At 36.2% G+C, this 17,917-nt stretch overlaps 1 protein-coding gene across 4 annotated transcripts in view; it reads left to right on the forward strand.

Annotated features, from left to right (window-relative positions):
• The window catches only part of LOC127425293 (syndetin), a 217,980-nt gene that overhangs the window by 81,918 nt on the left and 118,145 nt on the right, over window positions 1-17,917 (forward strand). For all 4 annotated transcript variants that reach the window (XM_051671084.1, XM_051671085.1, XM_051671088.1 and 1 more), the window contains one exon: window positions 4,885-5,020. In XM_051671084.1, the coding sequence (XP_051527044.1) occupies window positions 4,885-5,020 (136 nt within the window). The remainder of the gene's footprint in view (window positions 1-4,884; window positions 5,021-17,917) is intronic.

Consider the following 17,917-nt stretch of genomic DNA (forward strand, 5'->3'; position numbering starts at 1 on the left):
CATTATTGATGATACAGTAGGTGAACAATACCTGCATAACTTATTGATTCTGAAATGGGTAACCAGTGAACACTTTACTATCTGATAAATGGTACATACCAGATGATGCTGACATGGTGGTTGTTGTATGTCCAGGAATGTGTGGGATTTTTGAGTGAGAATTAAATTAAAATAAAAATTAACAAAATTGGAAAAACACAAACTTAAATACAAGTATAAAAATAACAAATAAAAATACATTACATTACTTTTTTATGACTACAAAATTAACTAAAATAAAATAAAAATGACCACAACATAATTGTAGTTTTAGTTTTTAATGCACAGCATATTAAACAGGACAATGCTTCTCCATAGAAATAACACTAGATGCTCTGAGATACCGTTAAACATTTTTTAAAGTTATCGGTTAACACAATAACATTGGTAGCCTTAAATACAAAAAAACTAAATAGAAGTAAATATACTGAAAAAAAGCTAAATCTAAAAGTCTAATTAGAGTGAAAACGAATGGAAACAAAATTAAATTGAAAGGTAAAATTCAACAGAATAAAATGAAATCTTAATCAGAACTTCAAAACTATATTAATCCTGGAGTGCCTGTCACTGTCATCATTTACTCACCCTCAAATCATCTAAACCCAAACTTCTGTTGAGAAGTTCTTCATCAAATTCAGTGCATACTGCACCAGTATGGGAATTCAGACACATACTGTTTCTGTCTATCTGCTTGAATCCTATATTCTTCACATGGTGTGATATGCACTTATCAAAATTCCATCTCTTAATGTCCACCCGTCTGTCTAATATGACTCTCTTGAGATCAGGAAGACTTTTATCATCCGTTTCCTCCACCAACTCTCTGTTGCCAGGCAACAATGCCTCATCTCCAGCCCCACAGCAGGAAGTCATCTGGAGAAGATGGGGAATTGATTGGTTGAATGAGATGGCTGACATCACCTTCTGCTCACCAACAGGAGTCATTAGACCTCAATCAGAATACTATACTTCCTGTCTGGTAGCCATTGAATCAGTACTAATCCAGCTGAGCGTCTCGGTACCCCTGAGTATCTCTTTTAACTCGTTGTTAGCAACTATACAACTTTATGCAAAGAATGATGTAGCTGCCTTAAACAATCAGTCAACTTCGAATGAGACAAATGGCTCATAATAATATTGCTTGTGTCCCAGAGTATTACATTTTGGCAGCTTCTGCAATGTTACACATTTCCTTCTGTATAATACTTCAGCCACAGTTCATTGCGTTAGTTGGAGACGCTCTAGTGTAATGAGTTGTGTGGGATGGTTTCACACAGGTATGCGCTTGTTTATCTGTTACTGCAGAATTACCGTAAGTGATGAATCACCTCTGGATGCCCAGTGCTTTTCTCTGTGTGTAGCGCAATCTTAATTAGATTTATTGCAGCCACTGAGGATCAGGTCGCATTGTGTTTATGCGTGTTAATACAAAAGTGACTGTGTTTTATTCATTTGATTGTTTTAAATTCTCAATGGGTTGAACATGCACTGGAAGTAATATCTGAGCAAAATCCTTAAGCAAGCATCTCTTAAAAGGGAGGGAAATGCTTTAGTTAAAGAGATCATTGATGTAGTACTTGGACAGTTAAGTTTATTGAAACTTTTGAAATGGAAAATTGTACCTAATTTGTGCTGTAATCTTAAAGACAAAAATGCTTAAGTTGTTTTGTGAAATATGTGAGATACTGTATGTAAATCTATAATAACTTCATAAATAATTACAGCAGTTATGTTTAGTCATTGTACCATCCAATGCTGATCCTAATGAAAAGTGCTTGGGAAGTCTACTTATATGGTTACCTCTTGTTTGGAAATAGATGTTCAGAAACTAAAAGTTTACAGCGGCTGGGCCTAATTTACAGAACCAATCCGTAAACTTACAAGTAATGCTTGCTCTCGCTCTCACAGGGATTCTGCAGGGAAAAGAGATGACTATAATACATAAATTATTCTTTGAGCACCAAAAATGCTTGCTTTTCCACAGCTGGAGGCCATGTTGCTATGTGCTGTTCACGTTCTCTCCAAAACAACCTCGGTGAGCCTCAGGCCGATCGTAATTTACTGGGCTCCAGCAGTTTGCAGAGTTTCCAAGTTTGGTTAAAAGAAAAGGCATGGATAGAGGTCTTGCATTTCAGTGCTGACAGCATTGATGAATACTGTATGTGCATGGATGAGGTGAGGTTGTGGTCTTTAGAAATGGCAAAGTTTATGTCAGAGTTCCCTGCCCACAAATCGCTCTGACCAAAGAGAGCATGCCAGCTCTTCTGAGAACTCCAGTGTCACCGAAGTCAAAGTTTATCCAAACTGTATTTTACTTCGTACACAACCCACATTCTGACTTGAAATACAGTCTCTCATCTCTCAGGCTCTGACCTGACAGAAGCTTGTTTTGTTGTCTCTATAGTATTATTTCTAATTATAGCGTTCCAAGGAATGCCTGAGATTTTCAGAGGTTTTGAAGGATTTTGATCGCTTGGTAAATATTCATTAAGGTCCACATCATGTCAATCATTATCTCTGGTGTATTCATGCTCCCTAGTTGTCAAATTTACTGTTTTCCAAATGTCTTGAGCTTGATTTAAAGATAAACATCTGAGAAGGCATAATGTCACGCTCTACTGGATTTCTCAGATTTGTTAAACTCTCTATTGGATGTTTTGGTAATTGCCACTTTTAACAAATAGGATACACTTTTGTGTCCAATTACTTATTATAAATCATTAGATGCTCAAATTCCATGTTTATTATTTTGAGAACTATTACATATTGTAACAGATAAACAATGGGCAAGGAGGAGGCGGGAACCGGCTGAACAGTAAACATAAAGTTTAATAAGAAACTCAACATAAAAAACATAAACAAACACAGACACACATGCAACACGGCCACGTGCATCTCTCTCTCTCTCTCTCTCTCTCTCTCTCTCTCGAACTGGCACCTCCGGCTCCCCTTTATCTCGCTCTCCCGCTGATCAGCTGATTCAGTGCCTGCTGTGCATCATCACGGCCCGGCCACGCCCTCCTCCTCATCACACTCCTCCCCCGCCCGATTAAGGCCGGGGTGCCACCGGTCTGACCAACCCCACCCCCCCACCCCAATCTCTGGAGACGCTGCCGTTCTGTCAGCCGGTAGTCCAGAAACTTAACTTAAATCAAACATAAATGCAGACACATATGCAACGCGGCCATGTGTGTCTCTCTCTCTCTCTCGAACTGGTGCCTCCGGCTAGTCTTTATCCCCCTCCCGGCTGATTAGCCGGATTTAGGGCAAGCTGTGTGTCCTCACGGCCTGACCCTGCCCTCCTCCTCATCACACATATGTTAGATGAACATGATTAAATGTGATTTTGGCCTCCTACCTTAGAGTTCTTGACCTTCTGGGCTATATTCAACAATAAAAATCATACAACAATGCCTTATTCTGATTAATTGACATTCAGTCAATCAGACACTTTCTACATCATGGTGGAATGACAAGTAGATATTCTCATTTCATTTCTCAATTTTTACACTAACCTATAAACCAACATTTGGTCCTAGCTAGCTCATTCTGAGTTGATCACTTAATTTGGGCTAAATCGTCAACCCTATTGCCAGTTAATGCATTAACGCATGTGATAAAAGTTTAATGTGTAATATTTAAATATTTTTCTTAATCGCGATTAAAACATTTACCATTAATACAGCATAAACCAGCATAAACACTGGTTGGAAGGGTGGAACCTTTGCGATGTGATAAAATGATGCATAAAGGAGCTCTTAACACTATTTGTTGTACAAAACAAGCCTAGATGGAACTTGTCACAGAAATCAAGTATTTTTCAGCCTAAGTAAGGCTAATTTTAATTACCACAGAAGCACGCCAAGTCTTAACTATCACCAAAATGCAGACTGAGACGTTTTTGTCTGCAAGCACTTTTCATATGGAGTTCAAATCGCTGCTTGATGCTGGTGCTGACGCCCCGACGCAAATCATGAACGCGGCTTCAGGATTGCTGTAACAAAGCAGGTAGCCACAGTCTGCCGGCTGATTAATATTATGGAGGATGAGAGTTTAAGAGATTAAATGCCCATTGCAATGAATATGCAACTTATTTTGAGACTAGTTGTTTAGTTTTAGTTGTTTAATTTTTTTGTTTTCTTTTCTAAGTAGGAAATAAATGCATTTTGACAGGAAAAGAAGTATATTTAGAGTCAAATTTCAGCACTTTCAAAATCTGCAATTAATCGCATTTAACTACGAAAATAATGCGATTTTTTTTTTTATACATTATATTAAAATCACTCAAATATGTATTTTAAGCTGTATTAAGACAATACATTTTGATAACTGTATTGAAAACCTAATTTAAATGTTGAAAAAACAGCTAATATAATATTTAGTTTGACCTCAATGATCAACATTTTCAAGATTAAGCACCTTCTTTCACTGTACATTTTCTGAAAAGAGAAAAAAAAATCATTAATGTTATTTTTTAGCATATTCATGGAATGTGGCAATTGTTTCATTTTCATCACAGCAGTATTTTCTTAAACATCTCTGACTCGTAATGGATATTAATGCAGCAATAATCTTGGAGGAAGTTGCTTAAACAAATCAAAGCATATGCCATTTATTATAAATGCATTCAATTGACATATGATTTTCTTTGATACTGCTCTTGTAACTGACAGATGTGAGATGTATGAAACCCATCATCAGCTTATGCTTTTCTTTGCTTGCACATAGCTTTTGATGTGGTGGAATAATGAAGTCTCACGCTGTTCTCATACTGAAACTATAGGAGCTTGTAGAAATTGATAGAGTAAGACTGAAGCAGCTCTTTGCTTTTATCTCTTCCTCCAGCACATTACCCCAGACAGCTACATCCCCTGCTTGACAGACCTCTGTAAGGCCTTGTGGGAGGTGATGCTCAGTTACCACCTAACCATGCAGTGGCACGATGAGCACTACAAAGAAGAGGTGACTGCTCCTATAGCAGGTAAGTTAAGTCATTTGACTATGCTAAAAACATGCATAGTAACCAATCTGGCTGATGCGGACTCTCAATGTGGCAAAATCATTTACACATTCTCAGTATTTTGCGATTTCTTCCTTGGTTACCTGTCACAAAGAAAGATCTTAACCAAGAGTCTAACCAAAGGCCCGTTTCAGAGGATATGATTTGAAATGATGTGACAACAATATGCTGTTGTTTGGGTGTTGCATCCATTATAACTGGGAGGGACATGTCCCCTCCACTTACAGAGATTTCTTCTAGTTGTTCCCCCCGAATTTTGGGTAATATTCATAACATTTTATATAATAAGTTTAACGTTTATTTTAAAGTTCATTTTAAATGTGAATTGTGTAATTTGTCCACACTTTCTATAACTTTCTATAACATGATCTTTATCCTGCAATCATGAACAACTGGAAAGTCATTGAAATTCATCGGTCAAAAGGTGTGGGAACCCTTGTAGAAATTGTATTTTTTATTTTTTGTAGAAAGAGCTAGGCTTTCATTAGAGTGCTAACTACCGTGTGATGATTTGATTTATACGCATTACATTTGCTCTTTACAGTGTGAGGTACTGCTTTCTCTGTAAAGGAAATGGCTTTTTATGCGTTCTGTAATTGGCACAACAGTGGCCAAGGAGGTAGGTAATTGAATGGGCCACTGTGCTGATAGCCAAGTGTGATGTAGTTTGTAACGTTTGCCTTTCTGCCTTTCCTACGCTTCGATTTCTGTGGTCACTGAGCAGTGCTGAAATAGATTGGTGCTTGTTCTTGGTTAGCTCTGACATTGGAAATTCACTGAACCCTTCTAAAGTACCCTAATAACCCCTACAGAGGAAAGCATACAATGTACATTTAGTTTAAAATGTTACTGACTGCCATTCTTGCCATATAGTTGGTTATAGGTTTTTGTTTGAAATTGATTTTTAATATATTGAATGAGGTAAATTAATATTATTATTTTTATTTCCCATAAAATTCTTTGTGTTTTTTCCTATGAATGCATTTTAATGCACTATTTACTGCCCTGCGCCCCTGTAATTTGTGTTTATTTAATCTCTTTTTATAATCCCTCTATTTTTCATGTTACTCCAATCCTCTGTTGTTCCTATTTATAAAATTAAGCTACAGCTCCCAAAATGGATAAACTCAGCAATATACAGTACACAATTCACTGCCACAGCACCATGTTTTTCTCCAAACCAGGTCTACCACAGAGCAATTACTTGCACCACAAGTAACTACACTGCAAAAAATGGCTTTTAGAATATAAGGAATAATATAATAAAATTAGTAAGGTTTAGGCCAATGCTTTAAAACAAGTGATGAAAAATCAGTCAAAAAGTACACTCAATATAAATTCTCTCAAAAGTCTTAATATCTTTTGCAATTTTGCCTCTCAGGTCAATATACCTTGTTTAATGGTGTTTAGATATTTTTACTGGAAAACAACACAAAGAAGTGTAGAACTATAAGAAGTGCTACAGTATGTAGTTTTAAGCTCTTTTAACCTGGAAAGACTGCATACTAATTATAATCGTTTCACTCACACTTCAGCTTTTTTCACTTCGCGAATCGAAAAGAGGATTATTTCTTAGCTTTAAGTCAATAAATGAATAGTTAACCTCCAAATTACAATTTTGTCATCATTTAATCCTCATGATGTTTTGATCTCATATTGTTTTATGTCTCTGTCAAACACAAAATTAGATGTTAGGCAGAATGTCTGCTGTTTTCCAGACAACAAAAGTAGATCACAAATTATACTGCCAAGCTCTAAAAGGACAAAAAGTAAAACTGTCATAAAAGTAGTCCATATGACACATCATATGCTTATTACATAACACAATGTTGTTTTTCAAACAGATATTTTTCAGCTCTTATAGATGATTTATACTTTTTTTTTTATTTTTTTTATCAAAGGTGCAGGTGGTTTTAGTGGAAGGGACATTATAATTCTGTAGACAGAATTTTTTCAGACAAAAATCTGTGTAGTATAAGATGAGTCATCAGTATTTTTGGTCTGTTTTCTTGGAAGAGAAACACTATAAATAATGCATATATCTGCTAAAGGTTCATTTTGTCAACTTTTAGGAGTACACTAGCTAGCATATAGATGGCTTCAAAGATAATAGACATGGACTAAAAGCCACAAAAATCCCAATTTGATTTCATAGAGTGTTTGAGATTTTTCCCCCTTGCTCTTTCTCTCAATCTTCTTTATTTCCCTCTTGACTTTCCAAAAAATCTTTCTCAGTCTATCTCTCTTTCTAAAGTGACCGTACTAATCTGCAGTTCTGTAGGCTACAGAAAGGGAGAGGACACTCCGACTGTGTACAAGTGTCAGGTCTTGGCTTTTTGAGAATAAGCACAGAAGTATTGCTTGTGTTATCAATTAGTCCACCCGGCTTACTGTACGTATATCTTCACCATCTGCCCATGAAGCCGTTCTAGAGTAGTTTAAACTATTCCTTTTTTATCAGGTGTTATTTTTAGCCCACTAAGCAAAAAGCAGTCTGAAGTGTAAATTATTTTTTTTTTTTGTTGTTGTTGTTTTTAAATGTACTGTACATCATTTATTAGTGGTACCTTTACAGTTTTGCTTAATTGAATGTTGCTTATTTTTGCAATGGTGCCTGTTCTCTTCTTAGTATGTTCATTTTATGCCAGTTATAATATTCTTCAAATGGAAGCCTAGGCACTTTGGAAAAACAAGCCCCGGAGTGTCAATAACTGCAGCACTAAGATGTATACTGTGTTTGGGATCCAAATATCCAAGGCAGACAGTGACTTTAAATCTAGTCAAATGGGCTAAGTAGTTTTTTTTACTTCCTAGTCGGTTCTAAATGCCAGAGCATTTTTCTCATATCTTTATTTCGTTTTTTTTGGTGATGCATAGTCTGCTGGTCCAGTGTCCCTTGAGGATTCCTCAGAGAGATTTACAGGCTGCACTTATCCTCACAGACTCTGGCATTGTCCTTGGGTCAGCTTTGACAGAGGCGGCGCTCAAATAAAATAAATGCTTTTTTGAGCCATTATGTTCAAAAACGAAACTTGAAGCAACATTATAAGATATGAGGTATATGCGTAAACTCTGAATTGGGATTGGTAGTAGAGTACACTAATACGTCATTGGATTCTGAGCATTTCTCCACATTATTCATGAGAATGAACACTTCCACCCAATCACTGCATTGCCTCATGCATGAGCTCGCATTACAGAGGAGAATTCAAAATTACATGCGGATGTGACAGTGGTTCCTGGTGGGTGCAAGTTCAACAACACTCATGGAATAGATATGAGAGTGGCTTTTGCACTATCCACCATGGTGAGGTCGAATTACAGCGGATAATTCAAAATCACATGCAGACGTGATAGCGGTTGTCAGCCATTGCAAGTTCAACAGCACTCATGGAACAGAAGTGAGAGTGAATTTTACACTAAACACCGTGGTGAGATCAGAATCACTTGTCAGAATGGACTGCCGTCGATAACCGGAGCAACATGTTTGTTGCTCGAAGTTCTGCAATTTGCGCTGCAAACATGAAGCAGCTGTTTTAGAGACCCACATATTCCATTCTCTGTTCATTTGACCATGGACAGGGTGACACGACAGCTTATTCAAAAATAGAAGACAATGTTGAAAATCAAAATCTCAAAGTCCTGTCAACTCTTTTTTTTTTTTTTTTGGTATCCTTTACATTGTGCGAAAGTTACTGGGATTGAGGCCTACGGGTTTAGCGGTGCTACTTCGTCAAGACAACAAAGTTTAAATACTAGATAACTTTACACAGACAAGGTTAGGAAAGTGATTTGATCACACTAGAGTCATGTTAATATGTTTTATGTTTAAATATCGAGGCTGTACTTTTGAAACGGTGTTGTGGTTAATGTTTTGTGTATTGGACCTGTTTACTTTAATTATGTGCCTCATTGAATGTGATTTTTTTTTTCTTTAGAAAAGAGGGATGAGTCAAAATTATTTTCTCTGGTAATCAAAATTATGCCACAAACAGTGTCAATAGAGTTTAACTTGGATTAAACCCCAAACTTTTCTTTGTAAGAATAAATATCTATGAATTTATATTAGTTCTCCAAGCAGTCATGGTTTTCTGCCTGTTCCCTGTTTTCACTTAATTCTCAAAAGTTTGAACAAAATAGTTGAACCTTTGATTTGCAAACTCTTCTGTCATCTTCACTTGTCATAATTTCATACTTTTGTCCCATGATTGATATACAGCATAGTGCCCCAAAACTCTTGTTTCGTCTCACATTTTGATATTTAGACATCTCTATTGTGGGTAAGATTGAGTGAATTGTTGTGCTTGCCCCCCCTTTCCCACTTACTACCCGCCCACCTTTTTATATCTCCTTTTACACCCATTTTATGAGCCTTTTTTTTTTTTTTTTAAGCCTGAGGAGTGAACGACTGGTGCTGAAATAGGGTGGGTTTCATGACACTTTAAGAAGCAGTTGTTCTGTTAATGAATTTACCCACTGGGAACAGAAATTAATCATGAAAAATGACACCAAAAATAATTACAAAAATGCCCCAAATAATGTTTTCCCCATTTTGTTTTTATCTGTCATCTAACATTTGATATGTTTCACAGGCTTCCCATTGTCATGAAACATCATGAGAAAGGAATTTGAAAACTAATTTCCAGACCTGGAAAAGTCATAGAAATGATTAAAATCATAAGTCATTGAAGAGTCATGGAAATTGGTATAGTGTAGATATTTTATTTCTAGTTATACTAAGCAAAAAAAAAAAAAGATTTTTTTTTTTTTTTTTTTATATTTAACTTAGTAATTATGAATGATTGGAAAAGTCATGTAAAAATCATAATTCATTTGTTAAAATGTGTGGGAGCCCTGATTTCATAATATTCTTTTACAGGTCTATTCTATTGCGTTATGGGTTTATTGCCTCTGCAGACACCTTGTGACCTAATTTATTTATTTTTATTTATAAAAAAAATAAATAATAATAATAAAATCGGCTCTGAACATACTGAACATGAATAAAGTACTTACAGCAACTATAAAACATTGGCTATGTTTACATGCAGCCTCATAATGCGATTAAGGCAATACTGTGATTAAACTGTTGCTCTTGTAAACAGAATTCTGCGATTATGATATTGTGATTATGCTAATAATCAGAGTAAAAATAATCGCAGTAAGATATGTGGAGTACTCCTATTTTAATCGCTTTATACTGGCATGTAAACGCTTTAATCGCATTTCTTCCACTCTGACCAAAGTGCACTTGCGCCAGTGCTGCAGTCGGATGATGTTACACTCAAACACAGGTTCGAAAACATCACGGAAAAGAAGCTGCACTTACTTCTCGGCTTCATGTGAAACGGCAGTTTCTTGTACTGTTTCCCAGCAGTGGTTCTCAACCACTGCAAAAACAAAAAATATTTTCCCGAGTTGTGAATATCTGGTTGCAGTCTGAAATGAATGTTGGTGAGATAAAAAGACCATATACCGCAAAATAATGGCAAGGAAACACTTCTTTAAAATGAGTTTGTCCTCGTGGGCGGAACACAACAACATCCAGCATGTGCATTCAGATTCACAAACAAATGACTCTTATGAACGATTCTTTTTAGTGAATCAAAACAGACAGAGCAACCAGTGTAGTTTGTCAAACAAATGACTCTAATGAATGAATTATTTTTAGTGAATCAAAAACAGAGTGCATCCAGTGTAGTCAAAAATGACTCTTATAAACCGGTTCTTTTAATAAATCCTTCAGAAGACTCACAAACTATTTAAAGATACATATTTGCAACAAGATGTTTTTTTGTAATAATTATTAATTTATAAAAAAGCATTAAAACATCAAATTTCTATGAGAGTATTGTATTGAATAATCAGTGTATTGGCAAGTTGCATGTAAACGGAATTGAAGGGGTTTGCCCAAATCATGTAAGCATCTTAATGTAATTATTCCTTACACTCTGATTATTGTAATAATCAGAGTATTGGTGTACATGTAAATGTAGCCAGTGATTACATCAAAATCTAGATTGACATTAAACAGTAGAGAGTTCTGTAATCTAATGTAGCGACTTGCCAGTTAGAATATTATGTTATGATATATTGTGCATTATTTACTGCTACTTTTGTTTTTTACTTTTGATTTAATAGGAAACAGCCATCATTTGTACCTATAAAATTGGGGAATTTGCAGAATGAACTGTAATTGAAAACATATACGAAATGGACTTACTGTATGGTTTCAAGCAAAAGCAAAGCTTGCTCGCCTAGTAAAAATGACTGTGAAGATTGGGAAAAGGAAATTCCATTCCACTGAGTTATTATATGAGCAGTCCGTTCTTAGGGAAGCACAGAAGATATTATCTGTTCCATTACACACATTATATTCAGAGTATGAGTTATTGCCCTCTGGTAGGCGGTACAGGTTACCAGTGTGTAGGTATAATCATTTTAAGAAATCTTTTATACCTACTTGAATTAAAATGTTAACAAGTGAATGTAATACACACACACTTATGATGTGTACCTGATATGGATGGATAAGCGTTCATAATTTATTGATGGGCCTGTATAATGTTTTATTTTTATTTATTTTATTTATTTATTCATTTATTATGATACATTGTTATATATTTTAGTTATTTATATTGTGCAGTGGTTTAGGTCATATTAATGTTCAGTGTTTTATTGTGTCTTATTGGATTTAAACATCAAGTCATTATGTATGTGTATGCACCATGAGTCCAAGACAAATTTCCCTTCGGGGACAATAGAGTGTATTTCATTTCACTTCATTCAACTAACAATGAAAATTTTTTTTTTTTACAGTATTTATTAATCTTAGTTAATGTTAATTTATAATTGTTAGTTCACATTGCATTAACTAATCTTAAAGCTACACTAAGTAAGATTTTTGAACAACATTTCATTAATAAGCAAGAACATCAACAATCCATCATCCAAACCATGTTTTTGCCTTAGCCCGATTCACTATGGTAAGCCTATAATAATTTTTTATATTTAGAGCTGTCAGTATGGATTTGGCGGGAAATTGCATACGTCCACCATTCGTCCGTGCGTGTTTATATCGTGTCCACAAAGAAAACAAGGTCCAGCTACTACAGCTCATGTATATGTGCTCTAATAGGTATGGTAGTAATTTGAAGCCGAAAGCTGATCAAGGATCATTCAAAAAGGCAACCCTCTGGGGAATCAACCGTTTTCAAAATAAAGAAACCTCGAACTGAGAAGAGTCTGCGAGCAAAAAGGTAAAGTGACAGAGAACGTAGTAAAACATGAAACAACATCAGATTGGCTTTTCAGAGGTTGCGACAATTCCGAGATCTTAAAGGATTTACAACCGACCCAGAGATGGAGTTTTTCTTGCTGGACAGGTAAGATATTTTATTGGACCGATAGTTAGCCAGGTAGCTCTCTTAGCGCAGTAGTTCATTATATAGCGTTAGCCACTCTAATGGGGCATTTTATTATGAATCGTGATACTACAGTGCTTTCAATTTCATTTTGGAGGAATGTAATTTTAATAAAATAAATGTACTTTTATGCTGGTAACAATGCCAATCTCTAAACTAGTTACTATCTTGGTCTGTTTGCCTGCAAGCTAAGTTATAATATTTTCCACCATTTGATTTTATCAGATGTGAGTAGCAATCGTCATGTCTAATGTCATTGTTGCCTAACTTTTGCAATGCTATTTATTTTAAAACAACTGTTTTCAATAAGTAAAAAAAACAACAACAAAAAACCAGCAAAAGATGCTACTTACCTGCTCATACAGCATATTTATTTGGATATCCATCTTTTTCTTCCTTTAGTTATGTATTTATTTTTGAGGGGAGGGGGCGAGTTTTGTTGTCGTTATTGACATTGGCTCTGATAAGATGATCACCTGTAACCATGGTTACACCAGTACTTCTCAAACCATCAGATTCATCCACTCAGAAGAGAAGAGTCTGAGCCCAACTCAAGTAATTACCAAAACAATGTTCCTCTGCAAGTAACTTGCAGTTTTATGCTTCAACCGCTAGAGGGCCAAAAGTTACATAGTGTAGCTTTAATGTATACAACTTCTAATGTAAAAAGATTTATTATATGTAAAAATTAACATTAACCAAAATGTTAATCCATGTTACTATTGGATTAACTGATGTTATATTACACCCTTATTGTAAAGTGTTAATCAATTAATCAATTAATCTTATTTGAAAAAATATGCCCTCATAAAGGTAGAAAATGTCCCCGAAAATAAATACCAGGTATCAAATATTGCCACTTTATTTTTTACATTTCTGATACTGATACCTCACCCTGCTACAATACATTGATCGTCGGTTCTCAAGAGCCATCACCCAGTGACAGAGTAGAACCAGGTCTCTATATGAGGATAAATGATCATTCATGGGGGACAGAAAAAAGTGACACTCTGTAACATAGCTTTCAGTAACCTTGTTACTGACATATAGAACATAGTGTGGAAATGTGAAAGCAAATCTCTTCCATGCTGACTCGCTTATTTTTTTAAATACCCAGTTGGCATGAATGCTTAAAACCTTATTTCAAAGCTTAATGCTATTACATGTTTGCATATCCCCAAGGTCATTTATAGGGCAGTGTGTGTGGTTCATGATATATCTTAGTTGATATTCTGGTATGCGATGAAGGCAGGTTATATAAGCTTAACTTCTTGCATATGTCTGTAACATTGAATAATGCACCAATCCCTGTGTCAAATTGACAATTACATCTCTGGTTGCATACCACTGCGTAGAGTATTCTTCTCCTTCTTTGTCAAGATGACTTTACTTTTCTTCTGTTAGTTGGCAGGGCTATCAACAGGTAAATTGCCTTCACTGGCCTGTGACTTGCTTTGCCATCTAATTTCACAAGGTGCATAATCACCGACAACTCTGTGTGGAAAAATTTAGCCTGCAGTCGAAAGTAATATCCATTAGAATCCATGTTAGACTTAGATTTGGCAGGTTCGCTTCTGGAGTTTTGGTTTGCAGTTTAGATTGATGGTGTCTATAACCTTGCTTAATTTAGCTGTTGGGAAAGCGCACCTGTTTGCCTTTAGTCATACATATAGCGGGGTTCAAAAGTCTTAAGTCCACTTTGAAAATCTGGCATTGAACATCTAATTTAAAACTGGAAATATATAGAAAGTTTTAGGATTTTAAATAATATAAACAAAGAAATGTTATGATGTAAAAATGAAGAACAAAATATTTACAATTTTGCACTTTTTTCATATCACTAATCAAATAAGCAAAGTGGTGGTGCTGAATAGAGGTTTGGCTTTGTTGAGTCAGAATGGAGCAATTGTCCTTAAGCCTGTCAGTAGAATTTGGAAAAGATGTTCTCTCTGAATGAGGCAGTAAATCAAACATTGCTTCTGTACCAAAATATTTCAGCCATTTTTCTTCATGAGTAGACTGTCACGTGTGAAGGAGAACATTCAAAGTAAAGATTTCAACAGTGTTTCTATTTAATGCCTTCCTCAGGTCACAGACTAGAAACAGATGTACTGGGCAGTTTCAGGAAGACTGACCATATGATTTGTCCTTTTTTTTGACCCCCTTTAAGTACAAAATCACCTCTTTCTATCTCAGGAACGCAGGGCTATGGTTTTTTATTTATTTCACTATTTGTTTCTGTGCTGCGAAAGAGTCTGTTTTTCAAAGCTTAATTAAGATTACGATTTATTTATTTTTTTTTATATAAGTTTGTGAGCTTTTGGCCTAGTGGACATCTAGAAAATAAGCCTTAAAACGAGAGCTTTGTGTTTATAATGCATGCGATTAAAGTTTAGCGCGTTAATTTTTCTTAATCCCGATTAACAAATTTACCGTTAATACAGCATTATCCAGCATAAACACTGGTATGCATTTCAGTAGCATTCTGAGATGCTATTCTTCTCACCACAATTGTACAGAGAGGTTATCTGAGTTACCATAGACTTTGTCAGTTCGAACCAGTCTGGCCATTTTCTGTTGAACTCTCTCATCAACAAGGTGTCTCCATCCGCAGAACTGCCGCTCACTGGATGTTTTTTGTTTTTGGCATCATTTGGAGTAAATTCTAGAGACTTTTGTGTGTGAAACTCCCAGGAGATCAGCAGATCAAAGGCCAAATCACTGAGATCAAATTTTTTCCCCATTCTAATGGTTGATGTGAGCATTAACTGAAGCTCCTGACTTGTATCTGCATGATTGTATGCACAGGTGTTCCCAATAAAGTGGTCAGTGAGTTTTATACCATCAAACTCCAAGGACAAAAATGCACCTTATTGTGTACATAATCCTACTGTAAAAGTAAGTCATATACCGTATATGGGTTTGGAACAATGTGAGGTTGAGTAAATTTCGACACATTTTTAGGAACTATCCCTATAATGCGCTTATGAATTCACCTTCCGTTCCAACTCTGTCTAGCTTTTTTTTTTTTAACACAAAAACATGCACATGATTTATGATTAACAAAAAGTACTGTGGTTACACCATGGTACAGTGACAGTATCAGATTTTAACACCATGGTAATACCACAACAATATCAATCATTTGATATATACTTGTAACAAAACTTCACATCAGGAGGGGAAGGAGGACACGGGGAACCGGTTTCTTTGTTTCACAAGTAAGGCTTTTAATTAACAAGATTTGCAGCTTTACAGCAACTCAACAGCTTCACAAACAGTCATCAGCTTCTCAATGTCTTTTCAGCATCACAATAGCTCTATCAGCAACACAATAACTTTTCCAGCATCACCATAACCTTATCAGCATCACAGCAGGTCTCTTGTCCCTGACTCTCTCTGACTCCCCATTGGTGGCGTGGTCCTTTTATACCACTCTCCCCAAGCTCACTGCAATTAGAAACAGGTGTTAGACATAATCTAGCTCAGGTGTAAGGGCCCTTACCGTTTTCTCTCTCTCCGGACGGATGCTCGATCACGACCCTGCTGCCACAATACTAAATGATTACCAAATATTGTCCATAAATACTATGGTATTTACATGGAACTACAAGGTCCTTCAAAGAATAACATGTATTACTATGGGATATGACTAAAAACCATGGTATTACTGTGTAAAACCCCAAAAAACAGGGTAATTTTATGATACTTTTTTGTGTATTTCTGTAAATGTGTTTAAATTTAAGGTGCTTTGCAATATTATTCATACCATTAATAAGTTCTCTAATTTTGCAGAATCACTAATATCTAGCACATGGAAAGTATTTATTTATTTAATTATTCTGCCTATTTTATTGATGGTGAAAGTGTAGAGGTGACAGAAAATGATGGAAAACGGGCCACATGTGAACCATCATCTCCCCCTTGAGCACCATGGCACATTGCTTCTGCATGGTGCATGCATGTTGACCACTAGGCCATGACTTAGTCAACCCTTTTTTATAATTGTGAGTTGCTGTGATATGAAATTAGATTCTTTATGACCTCTGTAAAAATGTTAAATGAGTAAAAAATGAGCTACAAATGAGAATTTTTTTTTTTGCTAAAGAATGTTCCAATTCGAAGCCAGGATTGCATTTAGAGTGTATGAACAAGATCCTGCAAAATGAAAGAAAACAGGCCATTTATTAACAACAGCTTATAAACAGTTCAGATAAGCCATGATTAAAGCCAAGTCAAAAAACATGTTCCTCTCCCAGAGTTATAGTTCAGTAAGATGAGGGAGTATAGCATGAAAACAGTGTCTCAAAATGAAGACACTTTTCGACACAGTAGCGCTTTCCAGGTAAATTCATTACTCTTGCTAGGTAGAAATCCTGCACGTTAGAAATCATTAGTGAGAGGACTCTGGCTTGTTGTGCTACTCGGTTCATGTTTTTCATTTTCCTCACTTCATTTCTTATGCCTTGAACACATTGTCCGGTTAGTCTGCCCCTTTCCTTCCTTTCGAATTCCCAAAGATGCAGAAATCACTAAATGTGCTATTGCCTTGCACGCAAAAAGGATATTGCCTAGTGTGGGAGTGAGTGTGTGTTCATACTGTTTTGTTTGTGTGCATGTTTGAGGAGTTGCTGCCAGGGAGATGATATTTTTCTTGTCCTCTCCAGTAGTTGGCTTGCAGTGATTTACACTGAGGCTCTGCATAGCTGCACTCCTCCAGGACTGAAATTATGGGGGGAAAGTCCAACTCTATTGTCAGGAGCCAAGGAGCTCTTTGATTCCATTCCAGAATCCCAGATCCTCTAGGTTTAATGAGAAAAAGATAGGAGTTCAACCATTTTCAGTGACTGGACATTGTTGGACATGTTACCAAACCTCCTTTAGGGGTTATTTTATTATATTTTAATGGAAAGGTACAAATAGAATGTTAAATATCACATACTGTTCATTGGGATCTAAGGCTATGTTCACACAGGCAGAAAAAATCACTTTTTTTTTTTGGCCTATCTGACTCAAATCCATTTTTTTTGTAGTCTCAACAGGACAAAAAAAAAAAAAAAGAAAATCAGATTTTTACAAGCCTGATCCTTACCACATTTGTAGGTGGTTAGGAATCTGATTAAAATATGATTTTTCTTAATGCATCTCAATCTATAGGGGCCTGCTCAGCGAGTATTGACGCTGACTACCACCCTTGGAGTCGCGAATCCAGGGCATGCTGAGTGACTTCAGCCGGGTCTCCTAAGCAACCAAATTGGCCCGGTTGCTAGGGAGGGTACAGTCACATGGGGTAACCTCTTCATGGTCGCGATTAGTGGTTCTTGCTCTCAGTGGGGCACGTGGTAAGTTGTGCGTGGATCGCGGAGAATAGCATGAGCCTCAACATGCAGAGTCTCCGCGGTGTCATGCACAATGAGCCACGTGATAAGATGTG

This window comes from Myxocyprinus asiaticus, chromosome 34 (genome assembly GCF_019703515.2).
Source record: "Myxocyprinus asiaticus isolate MX2 ecotype Aquarium Trade chromosome 34, UBuf_Myxa_2, whole genome shotgun sequence".
Classification (NCBI taxonomy): domain Eukaryota; kingdom Metazoa; phylum Chordata; class Actinopteri; order Cypriniformes; family Catostomidae; genus Myxocyprinus; species Myxocyprinus asiaticus.